The sequence below is a fragment of the Aulonocara sp. 'chitande type north' Nkhata Bay genome, linkage group LG3 (assembly GCF_057382095.1).
Source record: "Aulonocara sp. 'chitande type north' Nkhata Bay isolate Kocher_YH1m ecotype deep benthic linkage group LG3, A_spYH_male_GT1.1, whole genome shotgun sequence".
NCBI classification, from domain to species: Eukaryota; Metazoa; Chordata; class Actinopteri; order Cichliformes; family Cichlidae; genus Aulonocara; species Aulonocara sp. 'chitande type north' Nkhata Bay.
Genome location: NC_141346.1, coordinates 19,696,257 through 19,721,125, shown reverse-complemented (window position 1 = coordinate 19,721,125; position 24,869 = coordinate 19,696,257). Strand labels below are relative to the sequence as shown.

General features: G+C 37.9%; 2 protein-coding genes and 1 pseudogene across 2 annotated transcripts in view; 2 read left to right on the top strand and 1 right to left on the bottom strand.

The window, feature by feature from the left end:
- LOC147334393 (Fc receptor-like protein 4) overlaps positions 1-24,869 on the top strand; it is a 36,908-nt gene that overhangs the window by 9,838 nt on the left and 2,201 nt on the right. The window lies entirely within an intron of this gene.
- Positions 2,681-6,468, bottom strand: LOC147334395 (myelin-oligodendrocyte glycoprotein-like). The gene is made up of 3 exons (XM_086271943.1): positions 6,371-6,468; positions 4,008-4,340; positions 2,681-3,783 (listed from the first exon to the last, which is right to left on the bottom strand). The coding sequence occupies exons 1-3, from the start codon at positions 6,444-6,446 to the stop codon at positions 3,593-3,595; spliced, it is 600 nt and encodes a 199-aa protein (XP_086128069.1). The 5' UTR covers positions 6,447-6,468; the 3' UTR covers positions 2,681-3,592.
- LOC147334394 (E3 SUMO-protein ligase ZBED1-like) lies at positions 19,959-21,409 on the top strand (annotated as a pseudogene).

Genomic DNA, 24,869 nt, shown 5'->3' with positions numbered 1-24,869 from the left:
CAGGTCATGTGATCACATCATGTACATTAAAAAAACATAGTGAAGCTCACATTAGAAATTATTATTGTTGTGATTTGTTTCCCTGTGCTGAACCACTAAAGAGATTTTAGGGTTCCACATCTGCTGAATCCCAAATTTAAAACTTGAGTGTTCTAATTTTACTGTTTAGGTTTGGAGGTGAAGTCACCCTCTGCCCTCTGTAAGCAACAGTAAATACTTATTTTCTTTTACTGCATGTCTCCTACATAACAAACTAGCCCCATTTTTTTTTAAATTATAGTTCAAATTGTAATAGTATTTGTATTCTGTCGTAGTAATATTATTATATTATTATAGCACAGGTTCAGTTCTCTTTGTGCAAGAGAATCGTCCTTGAAGGAGCCATTTTTACTTTCTTACTTTGACTACATTACAGAGTCTGTACTTTTTCACTTTGACTCAAGTAATAAACTTACTTTGCTAAACTGAACATCTCTTCTCGGCACAGTAGTAATACACAGTACTATTTTCTATTAACACTGCTACATTTGTATAGTGCTTCTTTGCTACACTACCTACATTCACATATTGTACAGGTGTGTAGTTTAAGCTGCTTAAACAGCAATGCATTGTTTGTGAGACATGTGTGCCACCCCAACATGATCACAGCTCCATCCTGGCCATCCTGTGGAAAATGTTCTTTTATTTTCATTGCAGTTTAGCTTCCCTTTTAGCTCAAGTTATTCTAATATTTTGCATACATATTGGATTCAAAAGTTTAGAAAAAAGATACAACCACACACATTTTGAGGGCAGATCTCATCACCCATGTTTGGTTGACAAATCTGGCCAAACTGAAAGTGAAAATATTTTTATGATTTGTAAGGTCAAATAATGGTTTCAGTGGGTTTTATTTTTATTTTCTAAAGTCAAGTGTTTGTTTTTAAAGATAAAAGAGAAGACAAAAGTGTAAATGAAGATGATAATAGGCTAAATTTGTGATTGTGTGCCTCTAAAAATTTGGTTAGTCTGTGAAAAAAAGCATTGGAAAAATAATAAAGTTGTTTTCTACTACAAATGTTGCTGAAGCTTCGACCTCTTCTGAGCGATAACTCAGATATTTCTCGGCAGCTTTTGAGGTTGAAATTTTTTTATTCATTAATTCTTTTATGTCACGTGTCCCCAAGAATCATTTAAGACAGAGAACAAATTAACAGATCAATATCATAAAACACTCACTCATTTAAAATAAAATTTACTATTAGATGACAAATATTTAAGGCCTTAGTGGATAATAATCAGAAGCTGAGTCGTGTTAAGCCAGTTTTGAAGTTTGCTCTTAGGTTGAGGTCTGGTGAGGGGCTGGGGTTGATGTAGTACCTGTACTGGCCACCAGGCGGCGCAGACATTAAAGTGGACACAGCCTGTTTACAGAAGTCACAGGTGAGCAGGTAAGAGGAAGGACAGGTAGAAGGAAGTGAGTTTTTCCACTGTCTCAGCAGTTGGTCACGTCATGTTTTCTACTCTCTGTTTTTACAAACATGACTTTTGCCCCAAGACTTTTGTAGATGTTTTAAATCTAAATGAAAGTGTTTAAATTTGAAGCACAAGGACCAGTTAGACTCAAATATACCTGAGAAATATTAAATGTTTGTCTTATATTAATGAAATCACAAAGCTGCAGGTTTGTGCCTCCTGATGAAATATATTTCTAGAGAAGAAAAATCAAACAGTAAATCAAACAGGACTTCAAATATTATGACACAGCAGTCTGGAAAATTCCTGTCCCACCTTATCAGCACCTTTTGTCTGAATGAATTTACTGTTTTTAGTTTTCTTTTTAAACATTCACAGAGGAATGAACTGAAAATGTAGCTTAGTGATGGTATACTGTGGGTGTATGTCGAGGTTGTATTGAATCAGACTTCATGTTTGAATGCAACGACCTGTTAAACCTGCTGCCTGGGCTCTTTTCATTTAAGCACCTCCCACAAACACAGCCACTGTTCTCAGTACTGCTGAAGCTGCCGGGCTCTAAAAAAGTCCCGCCCTCTGTGTAGAAGGAAGTCATCACAACATTTGGTTATTCAGACTTTATTCTGACTGAAACAAGGCTGCAGGCTCCAAACTCTGTTTCACAGGGACAGGCTCAGACAGTTTCACTTTAACTCAGTCACAGTGTTTTCAGGTTTCTGTGTTTGTACATGCAGTGGGTTCATTCACACGCTCACACATCAGTGTTTTATTTTCTTTGGACTGATTCCAGATCAGATTAAATCTGCATTGACTGGCTCAACCGGTCAGAGGTTGAACCAAGATATACTTTTTTTAAAATCAAATATTAAAACATTTTAGGCCTATATTTAAAAAAAAAAAGCCATGATGAAAATTTGGAAAAAAAATTAAGCCCATTTTTCAAACCCATCCGATGGTTCTCAGGCTGGACATTTGGCTCTCCTACCATAGAGTGTAGCCTAACCTATCTAGCATGTGTGTGTGTGTGTGTGTGTGTGTGTGTGTGTGTGTGTGTGCATAATAAGAGAATATAACATCCACACCAGTACAGTAGCTGAGTGATACATGTTTATGTGTTACAAACTTTCTTAAAAATCACTACATAATCTGTAACAATTCAAATACATTATTATTTTTTTTTATAAAATCTAAAATATATATAAAATAAAATATTTTATAAACAACAGATAATGATTTAAACTGACAATTATTTTTAAAATTAAGCAGTTTGTTGGTATGGTGAGCAGGAACATCAGAGATCAGATAATTATGCAAAACAATGCAAAGTTTCATTTTGTCTTGTTTCCTGTGTCTCTCCTCTGTCAGTCTGAATGCTGAACTTACTGATAATAACCTGGAACAGCAGCAGGACTCACAGCTCAGTTATGAACCCACTGAACACATTTCAAATCATTGGATTATTTGGAAGAGGTCGCCCTCTATGATTTCTGTAGAACAAAAACAACAAGAAGCATGGCAGAAACTGACAGACCAACTTTAAGTCCACTGTTCTGACCTCCGTCATTCTTCTCATACTCCTTCCCTCCACTTTGTCCTCCTGTCTGACCTGCAGGTGAGAAACAGGTGTGAGGTGTCAGCTGTCAGGTAGGTGATGAGTGAAGAACAGAACAGAATCCATTTCCTCTTCAAACTGCTGTCAGACATTATCTGCTGCACTCTGATGTCACTTTCTGGATGCAGTTCTGTTCTTTGCTGAGACTGAGGTTGATGAAGCAGTTCCTTCTCAAGTGTCAAAGTGACATCAGGGATCCTTGTGGCATGTTGGTGACAGCTGTCTGTTTTCATATCATTTTTGTCTCCATCTTCATCAGCAGGAGATTCACAATTCAGCCACAGAACGTTCTCAAACATTTGTCTCTGTGGTTCAGTGCAAGGACCATGTGAGTCCTAACGTTGTTCTTTATATCTTATGTTGATCAAAACACCAACACCTGCAACAACAACAAAAACTGACATTGCTACTATCTGAGTCCACTGTTGGACCAACATCAGTCACTCTGAATGTTGAACTGGCTTTTCATGAATCTGAAACAAGCAGCAGGACTCACAGTTCAGTTTGGAAGCCACTGATGGAATTTCAAAGCCCCTGATCGTCAGCGGGCTGGTAATCTTGATTTTGTCTACGTCTGCATGTTCTGTAGATAAAAACAGCACCAACAACAACAACAAGCACAGCAGGAACTGACAGACCAACTATCAGTCCAACAGAACCACTCTCCTTTACTCCAGTCTCCTCCCCTCCATCTTCACTTTGTCCTCCTGTCTGAGCTGCAGGTGAGAAACAGGTGTGAGATGTCAGCTGTCAGGTAGGTGATGAGTGAAGAACAGAACAGAATCCATTTCCTCTTCAAACTGCTGTCAGACATTATCTACTGCACTCTGATCACATCACTCAGACCAGCTGCTTTCTACAAAGTCTCATCAACAACATCTTTAGAAACAAACATCAACAACCAGGAAACAGCTTCACCTCTGATCACACACTCACTCACCTCGTTCTTCTACTGTCAAATTGATGCTCACTGTCTTATTGACGTCTGTATTGCCAACATAACATTTATATGTTCCAGTATCATTCATGGTGACATTTCTGAGAATCACAGAAACATCTCCATCCTTCATTTGTGGATCTTTGAGCATTACTCGACCTTTATAAGATCGATCCTGCAATTCTTCATGACAGCGATTCTGTTTGTAGTAGAAGACATAAGTGTTTGGCTGGATATTATCTCTGCTCCATCTTATAATTCTGATGGTAGCATTTTTGGGGCCATGGCATCCAAGAATGGCGTCTTTTCCACATTTTACTTTCAAGTCATGTTGTCCTAAAAAGTTGTTTTGTGTTTTTTTTTAAAGAGAAAAGAACAAAGAAATAGTTACTAATACAATAATTAGAATTTTCTATTAATATGATTCTGTTTGTCAAAATTTTGATAATATTAAATAATGGTGAATATGTCACAGATTGTCTTTTCTTTTATCTGTCAAATGATCAGCTTTTAAGCTTCAGAGAGGTTACATTTGGGCAGAGTGAGAGTGTAAGAGAAATGTTTCACCATTAAAAAGGGGCACTGTACTAGTGTATACAGTGTATACTATATAGTATATTGTGTGCTATATACTCAAAGACTACCAACTTAAGTAATAGATGGTGAGACAGCTCTTTACCACTCTGTTATGTATTGTCACAAAGCATGTGCTTCTTTAAAAAATCAAACACACAAACAAAAAAAAAAAACCCACATTATCTGATAATCAGGAAGCTAAGTCATTCACAGAAATCTTGCAAATGTTCCCAGAGCGTGCACTTGGGCAACATATACACTGAATTTTATTTACAATTGAACATGTCCCAGCAACTTTTGCTTACCTCATTGTCTTTTTTTGAGAAAAAAAAACGGCCAGTCTTTTTAGATTTAATAATATTTGGCTTATTTTAAGTAGAGCTGTTTTTGAAAGAAAAGGTTAGACATAGTTCCCTAGGATGAGTTTACTTTTCTTGTGCAAAACGTACTTGCTTGTTGTGTGAATGCCTCACAGGCATTCACACAACACTCTTTATTCTTTATACTTTATTCTAGTTGCTCCATTTTTCTTCGCCGTGGAACGACTTCCGCAGTTTTTATCTGATTTTCGCCGTTCAAACCTTAAAAAATTCTGCTATTTCTGCTAATGCTGGCTATGACTTTTGATGCTCATAACTTCTATATTTTTTTGAGATATTGATTTTTTTTGCATTTTGTTTGCCAATTGAAATGAATGGAACACATTATCAGTGTGGTCACTGATTTTTCTTGCTGGGTTGAGCTATGTTTTAGCTCAGTGAGATGAGCAGCCGTTCTCAGAGCAGGGTTCAAACCCCGCTTATGGCAGCAATTTTTTCAGCTAACACTTAAACTTTTTTTTAAACTCTTTTCAACACAAATATCAGCTTCTTTACCCCTTTTCAGCAGAATTTTCTGTTTTTTCACCTCTGTTCATGAGAAATTTCAGTTTCTGCACCTCTTTTCAGCACAATTTTCAGTTTTTTCATCTCTTTTCAGTAGAAAATTCAAAAAGGTTTCTACTTTTCAGCAGAATTTTCAGCTTTTCCACCTCTTTTCAATTACCTAACAACCAGTTTGGCTCAGTGAGCTGAGTAGCTCCCTTGAGAGCAGAAAGCCTGGGTTCAAGCCCAGCTTATGGCAACATTTCCTTTCAGCAGACAGTTAAAGTTTTTCACCTCTTTTCAGTACAAATTTTAGCTTCTTCACCGCTTTTCAACAGAATTTTCAGTTTTTTCACCTCTTTTCAGCAAAATATTTTGCTTCTTCACCTGTTTTCAGCAGAATTTTTAGTTTCTTCACCTCCTTTCAGCACATAGTTTTACTTCTTCAGCTGTTTTCAGCAGATTCCACTACAAGGCATTCACAGAGCATTTTCGCAGGAAATGCAACTTTTTCTAGTTAAGAATAGGTTTTCTTTTTAGATAAAAAATAAAATAAAATTAGAAAAAATGTCCATAAAAAGTTTTTTTTTGTACTTTCTTGAAAATCATTTTTAATCTACTGTCAAACTATGAGTCACATCTCTCTCTCTCTCTCTCTCCAAACTTGAACCTCTGAAAATGAAACTTTAGAGGGACTCATACTACAGTATATTGATATGCCTGTAAGCAGGTGAAATAAGTACACAATTAAGCCTACAGCAGCAGTTTGGAAAAGCCTTTTATTACTGTTGATGAAAAGATAACAGGTTTTTCCACTACGCTAACTACGCAGCTGAAGTAAACTGTACCCGAATTCAAGTAACTGTTTTACTTCTCTTTTCCCTCTTTTCAGTTAATGGTATTTAACACACAGAGAGTTTACTTTACCTTTACCTTCAGAATCAAGTTCTTTCCATAAACAAATGAGGAGAAAAAAGAATAAAGCTGATTTCCAAACAGACATCCTTCCACCCCTTCTGTCTACAGGGTTCATGAACAGTAACTTCCTAGTCATTAATTCTCCACGCCTCCTGTTGTTATGTCATTTTCAGGAAATGAAGCACAGGAACACTTTAACCCTTTACAGCCGATCGGAGCGGGCACGCTCTGTTTTGCGTAACTATTTTTAAATCCCGGTAGCACTGCAACCACGTAAACTAGCGCAATTTTTTTTTGCATATGAAACCGGAGGAGTTGTACTTACATCTTATGCCATCAGCTTGTCCTAGGTCACGGTTTCCTTCCACATAAAGCTTTGCAAAAACTGCATAAAAAGCACTTGCAGGAACAAAAACATAATATTCCAGAAACACGCTTTGCCGACCCGATCAGCTGTTCATAACACTTCCTACGTTGGAATAGACGTCAGCGCGAACTTTTGCATTTCCGCCATTACCTGCCCGAAACCGGAAGTGACGTCATTTTCGCGGAAATGTAGTCTTTTTTACTATCAGGGCCTCAGGGCCTATACTCGTCTTTTTAAAAGTTATCTTTGACTCCATGACTTTCTGTGTCGTTTCTGGGATGCTTAGGACTCATGTTGCACTGCTGGAAATAGTTTATTTTGATGCATATGCTGCTTTTTTGCAAATTTGCAGTATAATATTTATTTTCGTTTTTCCTGCAGTGTATAAAAATTGGTGTATTTCAAAAATAAAACTATGAAAACACTCAAAATAAATTTCCTGTGGTGGGAAACTATTTTGTGCAACTTTTTTGTATTTACAGTTTTGAGGGATAAGCCTCTTAAATTTCTCTAACTACAAATATATGTTAAAAAAGCAAAAACGATTTTCAATTTTTGTGTAGTTTATTGCACTTTTTTGCAATTTATGTAATTACTATGCACTTAATGAATACATATTATTAAAATCTGGGCTATAATGGTTGTATTGATGTATAGCAACTTGAAATGCTCCCAAAAATGGCTCCACAGCAGGTAAAAATATAATATAAGCTCTGGTGGACTTGGTACTATGGTAGGTCTTAAAGGGTTAAACAACATGTACTGAAGTACTACAATGTTTTTATGTGTTAAAACATCCTCGTATCCGTACAACATTAAAAAGTTTTTGCATCTCTGTGTGTGGAGTGAAGCTGTGGAACAGACTAAGTAAAGATATGAAGCAATGTCCAAGCATGGCACAGTTTAAAAAGCGGTTTAAGGATATGGTTTTTACAGGGTACAGGGAAAAGGTAGAGATTTGATAGGGTGTTCTTGTCTAATATTTTCATGTGTGTGCGCATGCACGGGTATGTTGGTATGGGTATATATATATATGTATATATATATATATATATATATATATATATATATATATATATATATATTTGTAGGTTGTGTATCCTTGAGGTGTTAATGGGGTTATTGAAAATGTGCATATGTGTGTATATATGTATGTATGGATAGATAGAAACATATATGTGTATATATTAAAAAAAAAAAATTACACATAACATATAATGTAATTGCAAGGAGGTATTTCTGTAGTCTATTGATACTAGATAGTGGAAAAGGTGTCATGGTCCTGCGACCATGACTCAGTGACTTTATGTTTATGTTCTTTATTGTTATTACTTTCATTATTATTCATGGCTGTTTTGGGATGGTTTGTGTTTGGGATTTTAGACACTGGGTTCTGGGTTTGTGCTCCCTCTGTTGGTCCCTGGTGTTAGTGTTCCCCTGTCTCGTCAGGTTAATCAGGTCCAGCTGTTTCCCCCACCTGTGTGTGATTTCCCAGTGTCTCTTTGTGTACTTATAGTGTGTGATTTCCTCTGCTCCTCGTCGCGTCGTCTGTGTTCCTACCTGTGTTCATCCTCTGTGTTACCCTGCGTACTCTGCATCTACCCTGTGAAATCCTCTGCGTGCTCTCCCTGCTGTTCTCCCTTCGTGTTCAGGTTTGCCACTCCTCTGTGTAGTTTATCCCAGTTTAGTTTCGTCCTTAGTTTTGTTTGCCATCTCCACTTTGTGTTTGTTATTAACAATAAATCACCCTCACATCTGAATAAGTGCTGCATTTTGGGTCCTCCTTCCACTCTCCACACGGCCGCTGCCCCGGACCGTGACAAAAGGGGTGGGATTAAATAAGCTTATGCTTCTTCCTGCTCCTTTTTGAACATGGACGTTATTTGGAGTTGTGGTTGCTCGTTTTCCTTTTGTTTGCTTTGTTCATTTGTCTCTTTTAATTCTATTTTTTTTTATACTTTTTCAACATGTTCAAAATAAAGATTCAATCAATCAATCAATCAATGTGTTGCAAGATGGACATCTGCATTTGTTATCTCGTCTGTTATTTCAAATTCAGATCATTTTTTATTTTAATTTTGTTTCACACATGGTAGAGCAGTAATTCATTTCCTATACACAACCTTCCTTTCAATTAAAGTAACACTGTTTCCATGCATGAAAAGGAGCAGGAAGAGGAATAAATTCTTATTGATACATGCCCCCTATCTGTGATAGTACAAGTAGGCACTTACAACCAAAAATACACTCTGACACTATTCTGCACACAGCAAAACAAAACAAAACAAACATAACAATATACTCAACTCAATATCAAACTAAAAGGATAATTCTTTCTAAAATTAAATTCTGTTATTTTCAGCTTCTTCATATTGGTTTATCATTTTATTCTTATAGAAGATTTTAAATTGAGAAACATTTGTACAACCCTTAAACTGGAATTCTCTCCATGATCATCATGGAGAGAATTCCAGTTTCTTATGCCTATGACTGTTGGACACATTTGCCTTTGTGTGGTTCGAGCAAACCGATGCTTAAAATAAAACTTCCTTCGGCCGTCCCCATTTTCTGAACACAATACAAATAAACTTTGTAGTTTCAGAGGTAATGTTTTTTTTTTTTGCCCTAAACAAAATAATTCATGTCTGTAATTTCACTATATTTTCTAGTTTTAATAATTTTGATTTTTATAAACAAACTATTAGTGTGTTCTCTATATTTAACATTATGCATAATTCGAAGCGCTCTCTTCTGTAATAATTATAATGGTTTCATATTTGTCACATATGTATTCCCCCATACTTCAACACAATGAGTCAGATAGGGTAGAAATAATGAAAAATATAATATTCACATTGCCTTGTAATCTAATATATATCTAACATTACTCAGGATATAAATACTTTAAGCCAACTTTTTTTTAACATGTTCAATATGAGATTTTCATGTTAACTTGTCATCCACTATTACACCCAGGAAATGGAATTCTGTAACTCCTTCAATTATAGGGGTGCAACGATACACAAAATTCACGGTTTGGTTCGGTTCGATACTTTGGTGTCACGGTTCGATATCTTTTCGATACAAAAAAATGTTCATGCCTTTTCAATTTGTCATTTATTAAAATTATAAATATATATTTTAACTCAAAAGTACAGTTTTTAAATTTAATGTTGCTGAAACAACAAAATAAAAAAATTAATCTATCTGATCGAGAAATCACTCATCTTTGGAAAAGAGAGTTTATTACAGAGAAATGGCTCTTTCCAAAATAAAAGCTATACTATACGCTTCTTCTGGGCTATATTCTCAGCAGCATATTAAACATATCAGGTCCCCATAAGGAGAATCATGTGCTAACGGCTGTCTAAATGACTCGGGTAAAGTTTGTAGCATGCGTGCTTGTTGTTTTTGTCTGCTTCCACTTGTCTTTGCACTAGGATGATGTCGGCGTAAATGTGCAGTCATATTCATTGTGTTCCCACTAGTGCTGTCAGCATTAAACTGAAACAGGGCCGTGCAGAGAGGTTTAAAGGGGCGGGTGCTCAAAGTTAAAAAGGGGCACATTGAACCAGGCTGAATAACAACAACACACATTCATCAAGAATCTAATATGGGAAGGGCAGGGCTGTGTTGATCTGAGACTGTAGACATTAAAAAGTCCATAGGAGAGATGGTAGCTGATTAAACAAGTGTCATGAGATAATAACAAAATGCAAAGATTGGTGACAGCGCTTGGAACCATAAGGCAACAAAAAACTGTGAGAAATAATTTAGGCTCTGCCTGTGGTTCACTCTTTGCTTCTCTTCTTCCTTCCATCCCATCATTTCATATGTCACTCTCCACTTGCTGTCTATCTGAGAACAAGGCACAACTTGCTATTGCAATAAACTATAATCTAATTATCCACACCTAACAACTCTTGCACTTAATCTATAATAAAATGATGAGAGAAAAATGTTATAGCACTGCCTTTAGTAGCCTCACACAGCTCTACTGTTTCCTCCTCATGTCCTTACCAGCCATGTCTGCACAATGTTATATCATGAGTAATATTTTTTTTAAAATCCATCTAAATAAAACACACACATGCACGCACACACAGTGACATTTTAGACCTTCTTCAGAATACTGTATATACTATGGACATCATGGTGCTGATCCAGAATCCTTACATTATTATTTATTACTAGAGCTACAATAATAAAGCAATGAGGAGGGGGAAGTAATAAATATGAAATAATGTATTTATGATGATTCCATTTGTTTCACTATCCACTCTGTGCAGGGCAAAGCTTATTACATTTTTAAACTATAGAGATACAATCATTTTACTGCTGTAAAATCCAAATTTTGTCTTATTTAAAATATAAATCTAATATAATCTGCTTCTTAATGTATGTTCTTTAAAATACAGCGTGTGTTTTTTAATATATTATAATTATAATTATTATTATGTGGACATGCATATTAGATCGTTTTTTAGTGAAATATAATCCCTCCAGAAAGGCAGGAAAAGCCCGGAAACTTACTTTAAAACTAAATATGTTCCCTAAAACGGTGACAGAGCTGCAGACCCATGACAGCCTTACACAGGTAGCCAGCAGCTATGACCAGCACTACATGTGCAGTTAATAAAAGGACAGGTAATGTTTGTCGCGCTGTTGCACACACAGCACGCTCGTTTGTTTCAGTTCGTCAGTTGCAACAAGACAGCTTACCAACATGTACGTAATAAGCTAATACTCCTGGCTAGTGATGGTCCGCTTGAAGCTGAAGCTCCGGTGCGTGTGTCAAAAAAATCAACATACTGCTTCAGAAGCACTGTGTCGAAGCTTGATTCATTTGGCCAGAGTCACGTGATCAGTGACGTCCGAAGCTTCATTTAGAACCTGACTGCTTCGGTATCTGATTCAATGGTTTATAAGGAAGCGAATCATTCGCGGGATTTGTGGAGTGTTTTGATGGTGACAGATAGCGAACCACTGATCATTCTACTGAGAGATTTGGAGCCAGCGAGGAATAGAGGAGGTTCTATTGTGTGGGAGATTTTGAGTTGATTTTTGTCAATCGGGTGGGTTTTCCAGCTTTGTGTTCTGGCTGTTTGCTTTTGTTTTGTGTTTTGTATAATATTATTTATAAATACACCCCTCCGGCGATTAATTGCATACCTGCATGGAGGCAAGACCTCACAGCAGAAGCATACTCCATAATGTGTTTTACATTATTATATGTATATATATATGTAACGTGGTATTTTTCAATTATTGTATTTACCAACATCAAGAAGTCACAAGCAAAGAAAGACCACACCATGGTACATATTTAAACAAGGGGAGTTTACTGGTCAAAACTATTTATTAAACAAATAAAACACATTTTCTTAACCACCAAAAAATACACGTTCAAAGCAACACAACGGAGGCCCAATATCAGACAGGATTCCGCTCTGTAGAGTGGGCAATCATAATGAAGCGGTTGGTTTTATTTTGTGGATTCAAGCTGCTCTTCATAGTTTTGGCCACCAGATGTCACCAGAGAGGACTGTGTTGAAAAGCTTCGAGTAATGAACCGTTTTTCAATACAAGCTTCAGTGCTTCAGAAAGCTTCATTTGGCCATCGCTACTCCTGGGTGCTATACACTACAGTGCACGCTGTACACCTACTTACTGGTTTTGTCGCATCAGTCTGTGTCTCTGAGTTAACTTGTGTTTCTCCTACAGCTCCGGGCCGCTAAAAATGCGCGTGCTCTTTGTGAGCTCGTTCCCGGCTCGTAACCAGCCCGTTCTGCTGTCAAGGGCGGTCATTGGTTAAATGTGATCATGTGACTGATGCGAGCCAGATCCTTTTATTTAGCAAAACTGTGATTAATAGTTAAATATTATTGTTGAGGGGCACAGACAGGACTCCGCACGCACGCACACACACATAAAAAAAATAAATAATTTTTTTTTAAAAAGTTGCCTCAACAAAAGGACACTTTGGGCACCCATCAGGAAAGGGGCGGGTGCTCAAGCCCCTATAGCCCCCCCCCCCTCTGCACGTGCTTGAACTGAAATGACGTTAATGCCACAACACGGCAAATCTCCGTTAACGAGCCACTGCGGATCGCCCCGTGCGTGGGGCTGGACAGCCAACACATTAACGAGCTAACTGCGCTAACGCAGTAGTTCCCACCCATGTAACTGAGCATTGTGTGGCACACCCGACACAGTTTTAGTTTTGTCCATGACGTGCTTACCTTCAGGGTCATACTTCACATGAAGACCAAAATAGTTCCAAAGGCCACATCTGAATGAGGGTGGGTGTCAATAGAAAATTGTACTTAGTAGTCAGTATAATCTTTTAATAATATAAGTTTGCATATGGTAGTGATAGGATGTGCGATCCTTAATAGTCTGCAAAGGCTTTGTGTGCATTCCAGAGTGCTCTGGCATTCACACCCACATCCTGGGAGCATGGGAGAGGCCGTACCTTGTCTTATTGTTTTATGGTAGGATAAACGTAGCTATGGCTTTTGTGTTTTAGCATTTGAGAAAAACTGTAATACCATTATTCTCTCAAAGCTGGACAGGAAACTGCAGGTTCTAGGATTAAGCAGCTCTCTCTGCAGCTGGATCCTTCACTTCCTGACTGATAGACGTCAAGTGGTAAGACTGGGCACCTCATCCCCCGTCATAATGAACACTGGTGCTCCACAGGGGTGTGCATTGAGCCCTCTCCTGTACTCACACTACACCTATGACTGCACTGCCACTAGCAACTCCAACATCATTGTGAATTTTGCGGACAACACTACAGCGGTGGGTCTTATCACCAAAAGTGATGAGACAGCTTACAGGGAGGAGGTTAGCACCCTGACCCACTGGTGTCAAGATAACCATCTTACACTCAACATTGCAAAGACAGAGCTAATAGTGGACTTCCGGAGGTGCAGAGAAGCACACACCCCCATCATCATCAACGGAGGTGCTGTGAAGAGAGTGAGCAGCTTCCGTTTCCTAGGTGTACATCTGGTAGAGGATCTCACATGATGAGTACGCATAAACAAAACAGTGAAGAAGGCGCAGCAGCGCCTCTTCTTTCTTAGGAGACTGAAAAGATTTGGCATGAGCCCCACATGCTCAGGACCTTCTACCGCTGTGCCATTGAGAGCATCCTCACTGGATGCATCGCCATCTGGTATGGCAATAGCACCGCTTACAACAGCAAAGCTCTCCAGAGAGTGGTGCGGTGCTCTGAACGGATAACTGAGGGTGAGCTTCCCTCCCTCCAGGACATCTACAGGAAGCGGTGCCTGAGGAAAGCGGGGAGGATCATCAAAGACTTCAGTCACCCCAGCCATAAACTGTTCAGACTACTTCCATCAGGCAGGACGTACTGCAGTATCTAGTCCTGAACCAGCAGACTGAGAGACAGCTTTTTCCATCAGGCCATCAGACTGCTGACTATTTCATAGACACCTCACCTTACCTTACCAGAACTTCAACATTATGCACTCCAGACTGTACATTAATGGCTCTGTTTTGCACATTTCCAAATGCCAACCTCTGCTTATTTTTATTTAATTTATATATATGTATACACACACACACACGCGTAGATTTATATATATTCATTAATGCGCATACACTCTTATATTGTACATATAGTTATTGTTATAATCCTCAGATGTACCCATTCTTGTATTTTGCTTGTTCTTATGTTATTGTGTATTTTGCACACCTCTGTTTCTTGTGAAGCTTTCACACAAGAATTTCACTGTGCTGTACCAGTGTACTTGCATGTGATGTGACAATAAAAGTGATTTGATATTAATATACAGAGTTATCATTCCTTTTATGAAACTTTTTTACAAAGTCTAAAATCAAATTTATCCTTTCATGTAAGTTTTCTTGTCAGTGAACATCAGGTAATAAATATCTACAGATTTTACCAGTGTTCCTCTTTGCTTTGTAATTCAGCTTCTAGATTATCCTTTTCCTTGATAGTGTTATGTCTAATTTTCTTTTGTTAAGAATATCTTCTCTGCAGACAATCACAAAGAAAAATTTTTTTTTCTCTAAAGAGGAAACCACAGCATTGAAAGCCACAGTCAGTCAGGAAGAGGAGTGTTCTGTCGCCTGATGTCACCGTAAACTGATCCTACACATTGCAATATAGCACGATGGAAGGATCTTCTCTACCACAGTTAATCTGTAAGTTTACTCTTTAATTTCATACAACTACATTGGGGAATGATGCTACAATCATCTTTTTTAGCATATTCACACAATGACTCCAACGGGTTATGAGACAATTAGCAGCATAAGAAAAAGATAATAAAATTCCATTTTAGAAAATTATTGTTACTGGCTAAAATGACTTCTTTAAGTTTCAAATAGCCCTTTTTAGTGATGGTTCAACCAAGTTATTACTCCACCATTAAATAATGGTGGCTGAAACAAGTTGACATTTTGACGGAAAACAAGTCACAAGAGGAATCATCAATTTTTGCATGGTTCCCAAAACACTTCTTAGTATTTGTTTATGTTCCAGAACTATAAAGACAAAAAACCCTGACAGTAACTGCAAGTATCTGTTGTATCTGTCCTTTAAGCTACACAGTGTTTTTTTTAGGTCATGCATAAAATCAGAAATAAAAGAAAAATATCAACACTACTCAGTATTCATACAACATTTAAATCAAAAAGTGTTCAGTCTTTTCACCATCGTGTGGTCATCCCCAGGTTACAACATCTATAAAAGACAAAAGGAAGACATATAGCGTGAAAAGTGAAAAGGATGCTTTCTGTCTTCTCCGTTTCCATTGCAGACATCTGGTCTGCTGCAAACCTACATTAGAGAGTGGTTTGCTGCTTCCTGTGCTCATTTTGAATCAGCTAAAGCCCACCACTTAAACACCAGTGCATGTTTCACACACGCTGATCTCCATTTTTCTTTTCTCTGCTGTGAAACCTCAAACTAACCTGACCATCTTTCTCTGTAGTTCTGATGTCACTGGTGAGCTGCACAGAAAATCAAGGTCAGTATAGTTCTTTTATCAGTTGAAACTGTGAATTTCTCTATTAATCTTTGCAGTCTACTAGAGCAGCTTGGCATACTGTACAGTTCAAAATATCCCAACTTTATCTTGTCCAAATGACTAGGCTAAAAAATGTGGGGTTTTTTTTAAACTAAAAAGTAATTATATAAAGTAAAACTAAAAAGTGATCACAAAATCGCCATTTGTAATTAATTTAATTACTGTAATTAATCTTTTCTGTTATGGTCTCATTTTGTCCTAAATCAAGTGCACCCCTGACCTTTATAGGAATATTTTCTTCTCTTTCTAAAAACCCAAAGTTGCTCCCTGAATAGTTCAGCTTCACCCAAGATAAGAGAAAAATCATGCATTCTTACATGTGTGGTATCCACAGAAACCTCACAGTTAAGAGCTCATATAAAACCATTTCTATGACCACCAAACACAGTGAAAACAACAAACAGTTAAAAAAAGAAGTTATTTCATTTCGTGAAATGTACATAAAACACAAAAAATCGAATTCCGCAATCTACCACGTTTAACAGACCAAAGAGAACATTTTCAAAAAGGCGACATTTCACAGATTTAAAGAAAACTTCAAATTTTGTCAGGCTCCAAGCAAAATTCACCTACTGCTTCACACTCGGCTGAGAATCGTTTCAATGCAAGCTGGAGGCCACCACCTGATGCAGCCAACAGAACCATATCATAGGACTCCTTCAGCCTGATGGTTCCCTTCACCTCCAGTGACCACCAGCTAGTTTAGGTTTATATCTATGTCCCCTTGTGTGGGTCAGCCCTTGTCCTCTGTGTCAGTATGACTTGTATTTCTTGTCTGTTTGTTTCATGTTGTCAAGCCTGTGTTGTCACCCCTACGTCTCTCCGTGTTTCCTGTTTTATTTTGAATGTCTTGTGTTTCTTTGTTCAGTGTGTTTAGTTTTACTCTTTTCCTGTGATGTAGTTATGTTCATTTGTGTCATCTGTTTCCCAATGTGTTTCCACTTCCCCTGATCACCTCCTGTATGTACGTATTTATTCTGTGTGTTTCGTTCAGTCTTTGTCAGGTCATTTGTGTTCCTTCCCTCCACATCACATCATGTTAAAAGTTTTTCATGATTTTCCTCAGGTCATGTTCATGTTCTTGTTGTTTCATCATAGTTATTTGCATGTCCCTGCTCAAAATCACGTTCCTGTCAGTAGTCATAATTATCATAGTTTAATCATAGTAATCACAGTCTTTTTTCCCCCAGTTTAGATTTTAGTTCAATTTTTGTCCATGTTTACCTTTTGCCTTGTTTTGTGTATTCATGTTATATGCCACAATAAAAGGCTCGCTTTTGTTTGCCACTCAGTTCCGTCTCCTTTAGTGTCTGCATTCCGGTCCATTTACTTAAACACACTGGCTGACACTCAGTTTCAACTGAAGAGAAGACTTCCAGCTGCAGGTTTAACAGGACGAACTGCAGCAAGAAAGTCATTGCCAAGTAGGGCTGGGATGTAAAATACGTTGATGTAAAAAATTTGCGTCGATGCGTCGTCACTTTCAAAAAAACACATGGCGGCAGCGAGTAGCGGTAACATGAGTGAGGCAGTCGCAGTCGACTTAAACCACTCCACCCAAACACGCAGTTCTACAGCATGGGGATATTTTAACCGAAAAGGAAGTGATTCAGTCGTTTGCCGGCTTTGTAAGGTGGAAATGGCCTATCATAAAAGCACGACGGCTATGCACCAGCACCTCAAACGACAACATCCAGGAGCAACTTCTGAAAAGGACAAACCACCGTAAGTTTTCAACTTTTTTACTAAAGCTGGTTTTTACCCTTTAATTCATCCAGACACACGCCCCCCCGTAGACATACACTCACTCATAGAAAGGGATAAACACCCAACCTCCGTAAATGCAAAACTAATTTAAGCTGCTTAGCAGTAACATATAGCAGCTGCTGTTTAGTTGTTGTTGTTTTTTTAATTTGTGGCCCATGCTGGCAAAATGAGTCGGAATGTGCGTAGGCTGATTATCATAATCAGCGAAAGATGAAAATGTGAGACATGTAAGACAAAATGTTAACAAGGATAATGCCCCACCTGCTAAACGTAGCCGTCGTGGACGCTATTACAACATTGTTAAAGTGTTTGCAAAAGCAAAATGACAACGAACTCTTGATTTGTCAAGTTTAATGTCTTTCATCCTACTTGATACTGATAGTTATGCCATCTAATGACTAGAAAGCATTGCACCAGTAAAGGTGCCATCAGCTATGGCTGTTTAAATGTTGTTTTTTGACGTTATTTTTTGCAGCCATCACGATGGCTGCATATCATATGTTCAACATTGGTGATTATCTTTAGCCTCTTACTGTTATGCTATGAAAGCACATACATGGTTTTTATATATATATATATATATATATATATATATATATATATATATATTAGGGGTGCAACGATACACAAAATTCACGGTTCGGTTCGGTTCGATACTTTGGTGTCACGGTTCGATATTTTTTCGATACAAAAAAATGTTCATGCCTTTTTAATTTGTCATTTATTAAAATTATAAATATATATTTTAACTGTGCGTGTTTTTTATTTTGACAGCGAATGCTCACCACTTATGTGCACCCCTGGTTATATAGCTCGTCATATTGCAGCCACAGAAATTCTTTTGTCCATGAAACCATAAAGCTGCACTTTCTTTTTGCCTTATAGTCTGATTAGTCATAACTTCTCCGTTTTGTGGTAAGCTTTTCTTTGGCTGTCACTTCTTCACCCTGACCTGGCTTTTACACACGCACTCACATAAGCTCAGCGATTCTCTGCGCGATCAACCTCTCACATGTTTAAGCTTGCTGCAGGAGATTTCACTTGTCATGTTTGCATAGTAAGCTAACGATTAATAGGACGATGTCAGAGGAATTGGTGCACAAATTATCATCACTCACAGATCAGTGCTGTCGCTCTTTATACACAGTTCGCACGATTGCAAAGTGAAAGCAAAAAAACAAGCGCAAATGCAAACGCGATTTCAATATGTCACATATTGGCAGTGGCTCACCAATGACATAATTACCCAGCTACATTTCCGAAAGAATGCAAAAGCATTGACATATATTTTTCCTTCCTACAATAGCCCGACGGGCAGGGCAGAGATAGATTTTGGTACCCCGACTGAAAAAATCGCTAGCCCCGGGACGTCGGGCTAGCGATATTGCGAGCCCTGTATCTGATTGAGGAATCACTCATCTTTGTCTTTGCACTAGGATGATGTCGGCGTAAATGTGCAGTCATATTCGTTGTGTTCCCACTAGTGCTTTCAGGTTAATCTCGTTGAAATGACTTTAACGCCACAGCACGGCAAATCTCCGTGCTACCGCCGATCGCCCCGTGCATGGGGCTAGACGGCCAACACGTTAACGAGCTAACTGCGCTAACACACTAGTTCCCACCCATGTAATTGAGCATTGCATGGCACATCCAACATACTGTTTTACTTTAGTCCATGACTCGCTTACCTTCAGGGTCATACGTCACATGAAAACTAAAATAATTCCAAACGCCAGATCTGAATGAGGGTGGGGGAGGTCCATGTTGCGAGGAGAGCTTATCTTCTGTCTCGCTAGCTTGCCCTGCGCTCTTCCTTCTGACGATGCTGTCTGTGTTGAGCGCTCAGTGGATCTGCGCTGGACAGTGCAGCCTAGGCGGAGTAGTCGAACGCAGATTCACTGAGCGCTCAACACAGACAGCATCGTCAGAAGGAAAGTTGATAAAATAAATTACAAATTTTGTATTGTTCGATACATATGCGTACCGAACCGAAAGCACTGTATCGAACGGTTCAATATCGATACGAATATCATTGCACCCCTTATAATATATATATATATATATATATATATATATATATATATATATATATATATATATATATATATATATATATATATATAACAACCAGATCCTTATCAAATTATTTTGATATTATGCTTTCCATATAATTATTTTGTAATTATTCGAATTCATCTGTGTGCTATGTGTGATTTATGATTTCAGGAACAAACAGAAAAGTCTGGAGGACTACTGACAGAGAAGAAGTACACCATACACCCCCCAGGAGGCAGCTGTACTTACTGAGAGCATCTTATCTATAATTTTAAAAGACATGAGACCACTTGCTGTGGTTGAGGGTGAGGGATTCAAAGAAATGCTGACCACTTTCCAACCAGGTTACACTCTACCATCTAGCCATCATTATAGTATGAAACTTCAGTTCAGAAACTAAGGAATGAACTAAAAAAGGCCAAATCCAAAATCTCCCTTACCACTGATTCTTGGTCTGGTCACAGAGTCCTACCTAGGGGTAACTTGTCATTTCATTAATGACAATTGGGATCTTCTCTCCTTCAATTTAGCAACACTGACAGTTGAAGAGTGCCACACTGCAGAAAACCTTGCCTCCTGGGTGGAGAAGGTGGCAGAAAAATTCCACATTTCCTTGCATAATGTCCTTGCTGTTGTGCATGATAATGCAAATAACATAGTTGCAGCTCTCCAGATCCTGACGTTTGGAGTGGTGTCCTATTGGTGTGCCGGGCATACACTGCAACTGGTTGTAAACCATGCACTGAAAGACCCCAAGATTGATAAGGCACTATCAGCTGCACGGGGCCTTGTAAAGCACATCAGGAAAAGTGAGCCAGCTAGCACCAAACTTAAGCAGAAGCAAAAGCAGATGGGTACAGCTGAGCATAAACTAATCCAGGATGTTGCTGTCAGATGGAACAGTTCATACTACATGATTGAACGTCTGTTGGAACAGAGATGGCCAGTGGTTGCGACGCATTCAGATCCAAAAGTCACACAGCGTGGGAAACAGTACCTAGATCTGAAAAGTGATCAGTGGATTCTTCTGGATGAATTGAAGGAGGTGCTCAAGCCTTGTGAGCAAGCCACTAATGTTCTTAATGGACAGTCTTATGTCACAGTCTCTGTTCTTCCCCCCCTGCTGAAAGGTCTCCTGAAATCCACCCAAAACAAATCAGTGAACTCTTTCCAGAACTGTGCAGAAGAGGAAATCTTGTATAGGTGGCATCCAGAGGTATCTGCATTTCAAGCAGATGGAAAAAAATGTGTCACTCATTGCTGCTGCCCTCGATCCACGTTTTCGTAAACTGAAATTCCTTTCTCCAGAAGATGCTCTGAAACTGCAAGCAAGAGTACAGAGGGAGGCACTTGATCTCAAAAGGGAGCAGAGATCACAGTTACAGCAGGAACATGTGGTACAGGAAGCCTCAGCAATTCCCCCAACAAAGAAGAGGTCTGTGTTGGACACTTTGTTGGGTACAGATTCTGAGGAGGTCAGAAAACACTGACCAGGGTGGGGATGGAGAAAATGAGGCGGTGAGGAAAGAAGCACTGTTGTATGTTGGGGAAGCCCCTATTCCAAGGGATAATGACCCCCTTACATGGTGGAAGAATAATGCAACAAGATTCCCCACACTGGCTAATTTAGCCAAATCATATCTGGCTGTACCTGCCACATCAACACCATCTGAAAGGCTTTTTTCAGTTGCCGGAAACATTGTCACCAAAAAAAGGGCAAGCCTGACTGCTGAGCATGTAGAAATGCTAACATTTCTCCACTCCAATGCATAACTACTTCATGTGATGAACGTGATTGAACACACACACACAGAAATAGGAGAGAAGGCAGCAAAATGGATATTTTGTTAATGAATAGCACTTTTTTTGCAGAGAGCAAAGTGAATGTTATGTTTTATTTTTTCAAAGACGCCCTTGCTGCTGTTTATATTTTATTGATTTTTTGGTATGATTTCCTTTATTCATATTTGTTTTGCACAACATTTAATTTTTTGTTAAAAACAGAAGATTATACTACAATATTATTGTGGATTTTCTTTTGTGATTGAAGAGCACTTTTTGGCAGAAAGCAAAGTGAATGTTACATTTTGTTTGTTTAAAGACACCATTGTTGCTATTTATTTGAAATGTTTTGTTAACTTTTCCTTAATTTTATATATGTTTGCACATTTCATTTCTTGTTAAATGCTATCTCTGTTGTATTGTTTGTACGACCTCTAAGACTTTATTTTGCAATTTTTTTATTAAAAGGTCTTCAAATGAAGAAATTTGTGTTTTTCATTGATATACATAAATTAGTAAATGTGAAATTGCTATACAAGTCAAATAATATGGAAATAATCAAATCAAATTGAAATCGAATCGGATTGAAAAATTAATCATTAGATTAATCAATGCATCGAAAAATTAATCGCTAGATTCATTTGATTAGGAAAATACTCGTTTTTCCCAGCCCCATTGCTAAGACGTCAGAATAAGGCACAGAAGTTTGCCTGGGCCATGAAACACTGTCCATGGACTACTGAAAACTGGAAAAAGAAAAATTTTGGACTGATGAATCAAAATTTGAAATCTTCGTTTTATCTGGCAGTATCTTTTTATGCCGTTGAGTAGTCGAACGGATGGTTCCACAGTGTGTGGCATCAACTTTCAACCATGGAGGCTACCCCAGCATTCTGCAGTGGCATGCAGTACCCTGTGCTTTGTTTCTAGTTGGTCAGGGGTTCACCCTACAACCAGATAATGACCCAAAACATAAGTCCAAGATTTGGCAGAACTACCTCAGGGAAAAATAAAAAGAAAGTCAGCTTGAAAATATGGGAGTGTCCAGCACAGTCTCCAAACTTAAACCCTATCAATTTGGTTTGGTATGAACTGGACAGAAGAGTGAAAGCAACCTACAAGTGCTACACATCTATGGGAACTTCTGCAACAGATATGGGAAGAACTTTCTGATGAATATTTGAATTTGAACATATTGTAGAAAGAGTGCTGCCTGTGTGTTCATCTGTTGTATCTGTCATGATCCTGGGTCCTTTTGACCCAGTGTTTTGTGTTTTGTGTTATTGTGATTTTGGTTCTGTTCTTCCTCTGTTTAGTGTTTATTCGGTTCTGCCCATGTATTCATGTGTTAAGTCCGCGTTTTTTAGTCCGTGTCCTTGCATGTGTAGGTTCCTGTTTTATTGTGAAGGTCTCTGTCTTATGTCAGTGTGTTCTGTTTACGTTTCCTCTGCCTCGTCAGCTGTTATGTCTTCCAAGTGTGTTCCCCTCGTGTTTCCCATCCCCTGATTCCTGGCGTGTGTATTTATAGTGTGTGTGTTACCTCGTCCTCGTTGCTGGTTCGTCTGTGTTATTTGGTGTTTTCGTGTCTGTGAATCTCCTGCCATCATCCTGTGAATTCTCCCTGCAAGGTACTCTCATTCGTGTTCGGGTTTTGTGGTTTAAGTTCTAGTTTTCCCAGTTTAGAGTATTTTCAGTTCCATTCTCGCCACCTTTTCTTTTGTGTTGTACTTCATGCCTTTGGTTAATAAAGCTCGCTCACTACTACGCAGTCTGCATCTTGGGTCCATTTATATTCACACACGGCCTGCCTCGGCACCCCATGACAGTATCAGCCAAAGGTGGCTACTTTGATGAGTCAAAAATGTGAATACATTTGGTCTTAAAATTGATTCCATGATTTCTTCTTTTTTTTTTTAATTCCAATCACTTATTTGTACTATGCTTTCATTTCAGAATACAATGAGACATTAAACCACATAACCTTTTAATGAAAAACTGAAAAAGTGTGGGTGTTTTGACTTTTGACTTTATTTGAAAGCATAATTAACCACATATAGTTCTCTATCCATATTTACAATGCCAATGGTAAGATTATTTCACGACAACCTTACTTTTATGCATTCATGCATAAAATTATTATTATTATTAATATTATTAGCTAAGGTCATGTTAGCTACTATACAACTGTTAGATACTCTGTTAATCTTGTACTTTGTGGCATAAGTTAATAACTAAAAGAGACATAGTCCTAAATATATATTAAGGTTTTTATTTACCTTGCAGTCCTGCAACAGTAGCTAGAATGTGGGTTAAATTCCAAATACACTGTTATAGTCCACTGATTTATGCAAGCATGGAGCTACGAGCAAAAAAACGTTGCTTATAATAGGAAATGTGCATTAAATTAGACTGTATGATGATAAATCACTCGCAAGCAGGTCAATTATGAATTTAACTCCACTTTAGTGACTGATTAGTTCCAAAAACACAAAAGAAAATAAGTAAAATTAATAAAGTATACAAGCACTAAGAATATATATTAAATACAAGACAGTTTCCAGGTAATCAGAATCAGAAAAGGTTTTATAACCAAATGTTGAGCAGGTTTACAACATTAGGAAATTGCTGCGGTACTTAGTGCAAACATACTGTCAGATAACGCTTAAATAAACATAAAAATTAAAGTTAAAAGTGCTAAGTAGATAGATATATACATGAGTGTATATATCCTATAATTCCTATAATCTATAATTTATAACTTATAATCTTTATAATCTCTTCTGCTATTTGCACATTCTTTACTGTAAATTCCTAAGTTAATTTGTAAATTCTGTAGTAAACTGTAAATTGTAAATATTGTAAAACTTTTCTTCTGTCATTTAATGGTCTGGCATTTTACAGCTACAAGCATTTCACCCCCATGTCATACTGTGTATGGTTGTGTGTGTGTGACAAATAAAATTTGAATTTGAATTTAAAAATTTGAATTTGAGTGCAGGTGGTGATCAGTGCAAACATGGAATGATGCAGTGAACACGGTGTCGGGTCATGTGTTAGTGGTGGGAACAGTCATATGGTTATTGTTCATGAGTCCAACAGCAGAGGGGAAGAAACTGTTCTTATGGCGAGAGGTTCTGGTGCGAATGGACCGGAGCCTCCTGCCTGAGGACAGCAGGTCAAACAGAGTGTGTCCAGGGTGAGAAGGGTCAGCTGTACACAGCTTTTTAAGTTTGCTTCAAAAGGTTATTAATATGGTATTTAATAAAAACAGGGACTTTTACATTTTGCAGCTCTGTTTTCCTCCATATTACACAGAAACTACCACAGATAATAATTGGGGTTATATGATTGTTGGGTTTTTCTCTGTATGTATTATTGTAGGGTCTTACAATATAAAGCACCTTAAGACAACTGTTGTTGTGATTTGGTGCTGTATAAATAAAACTGAATT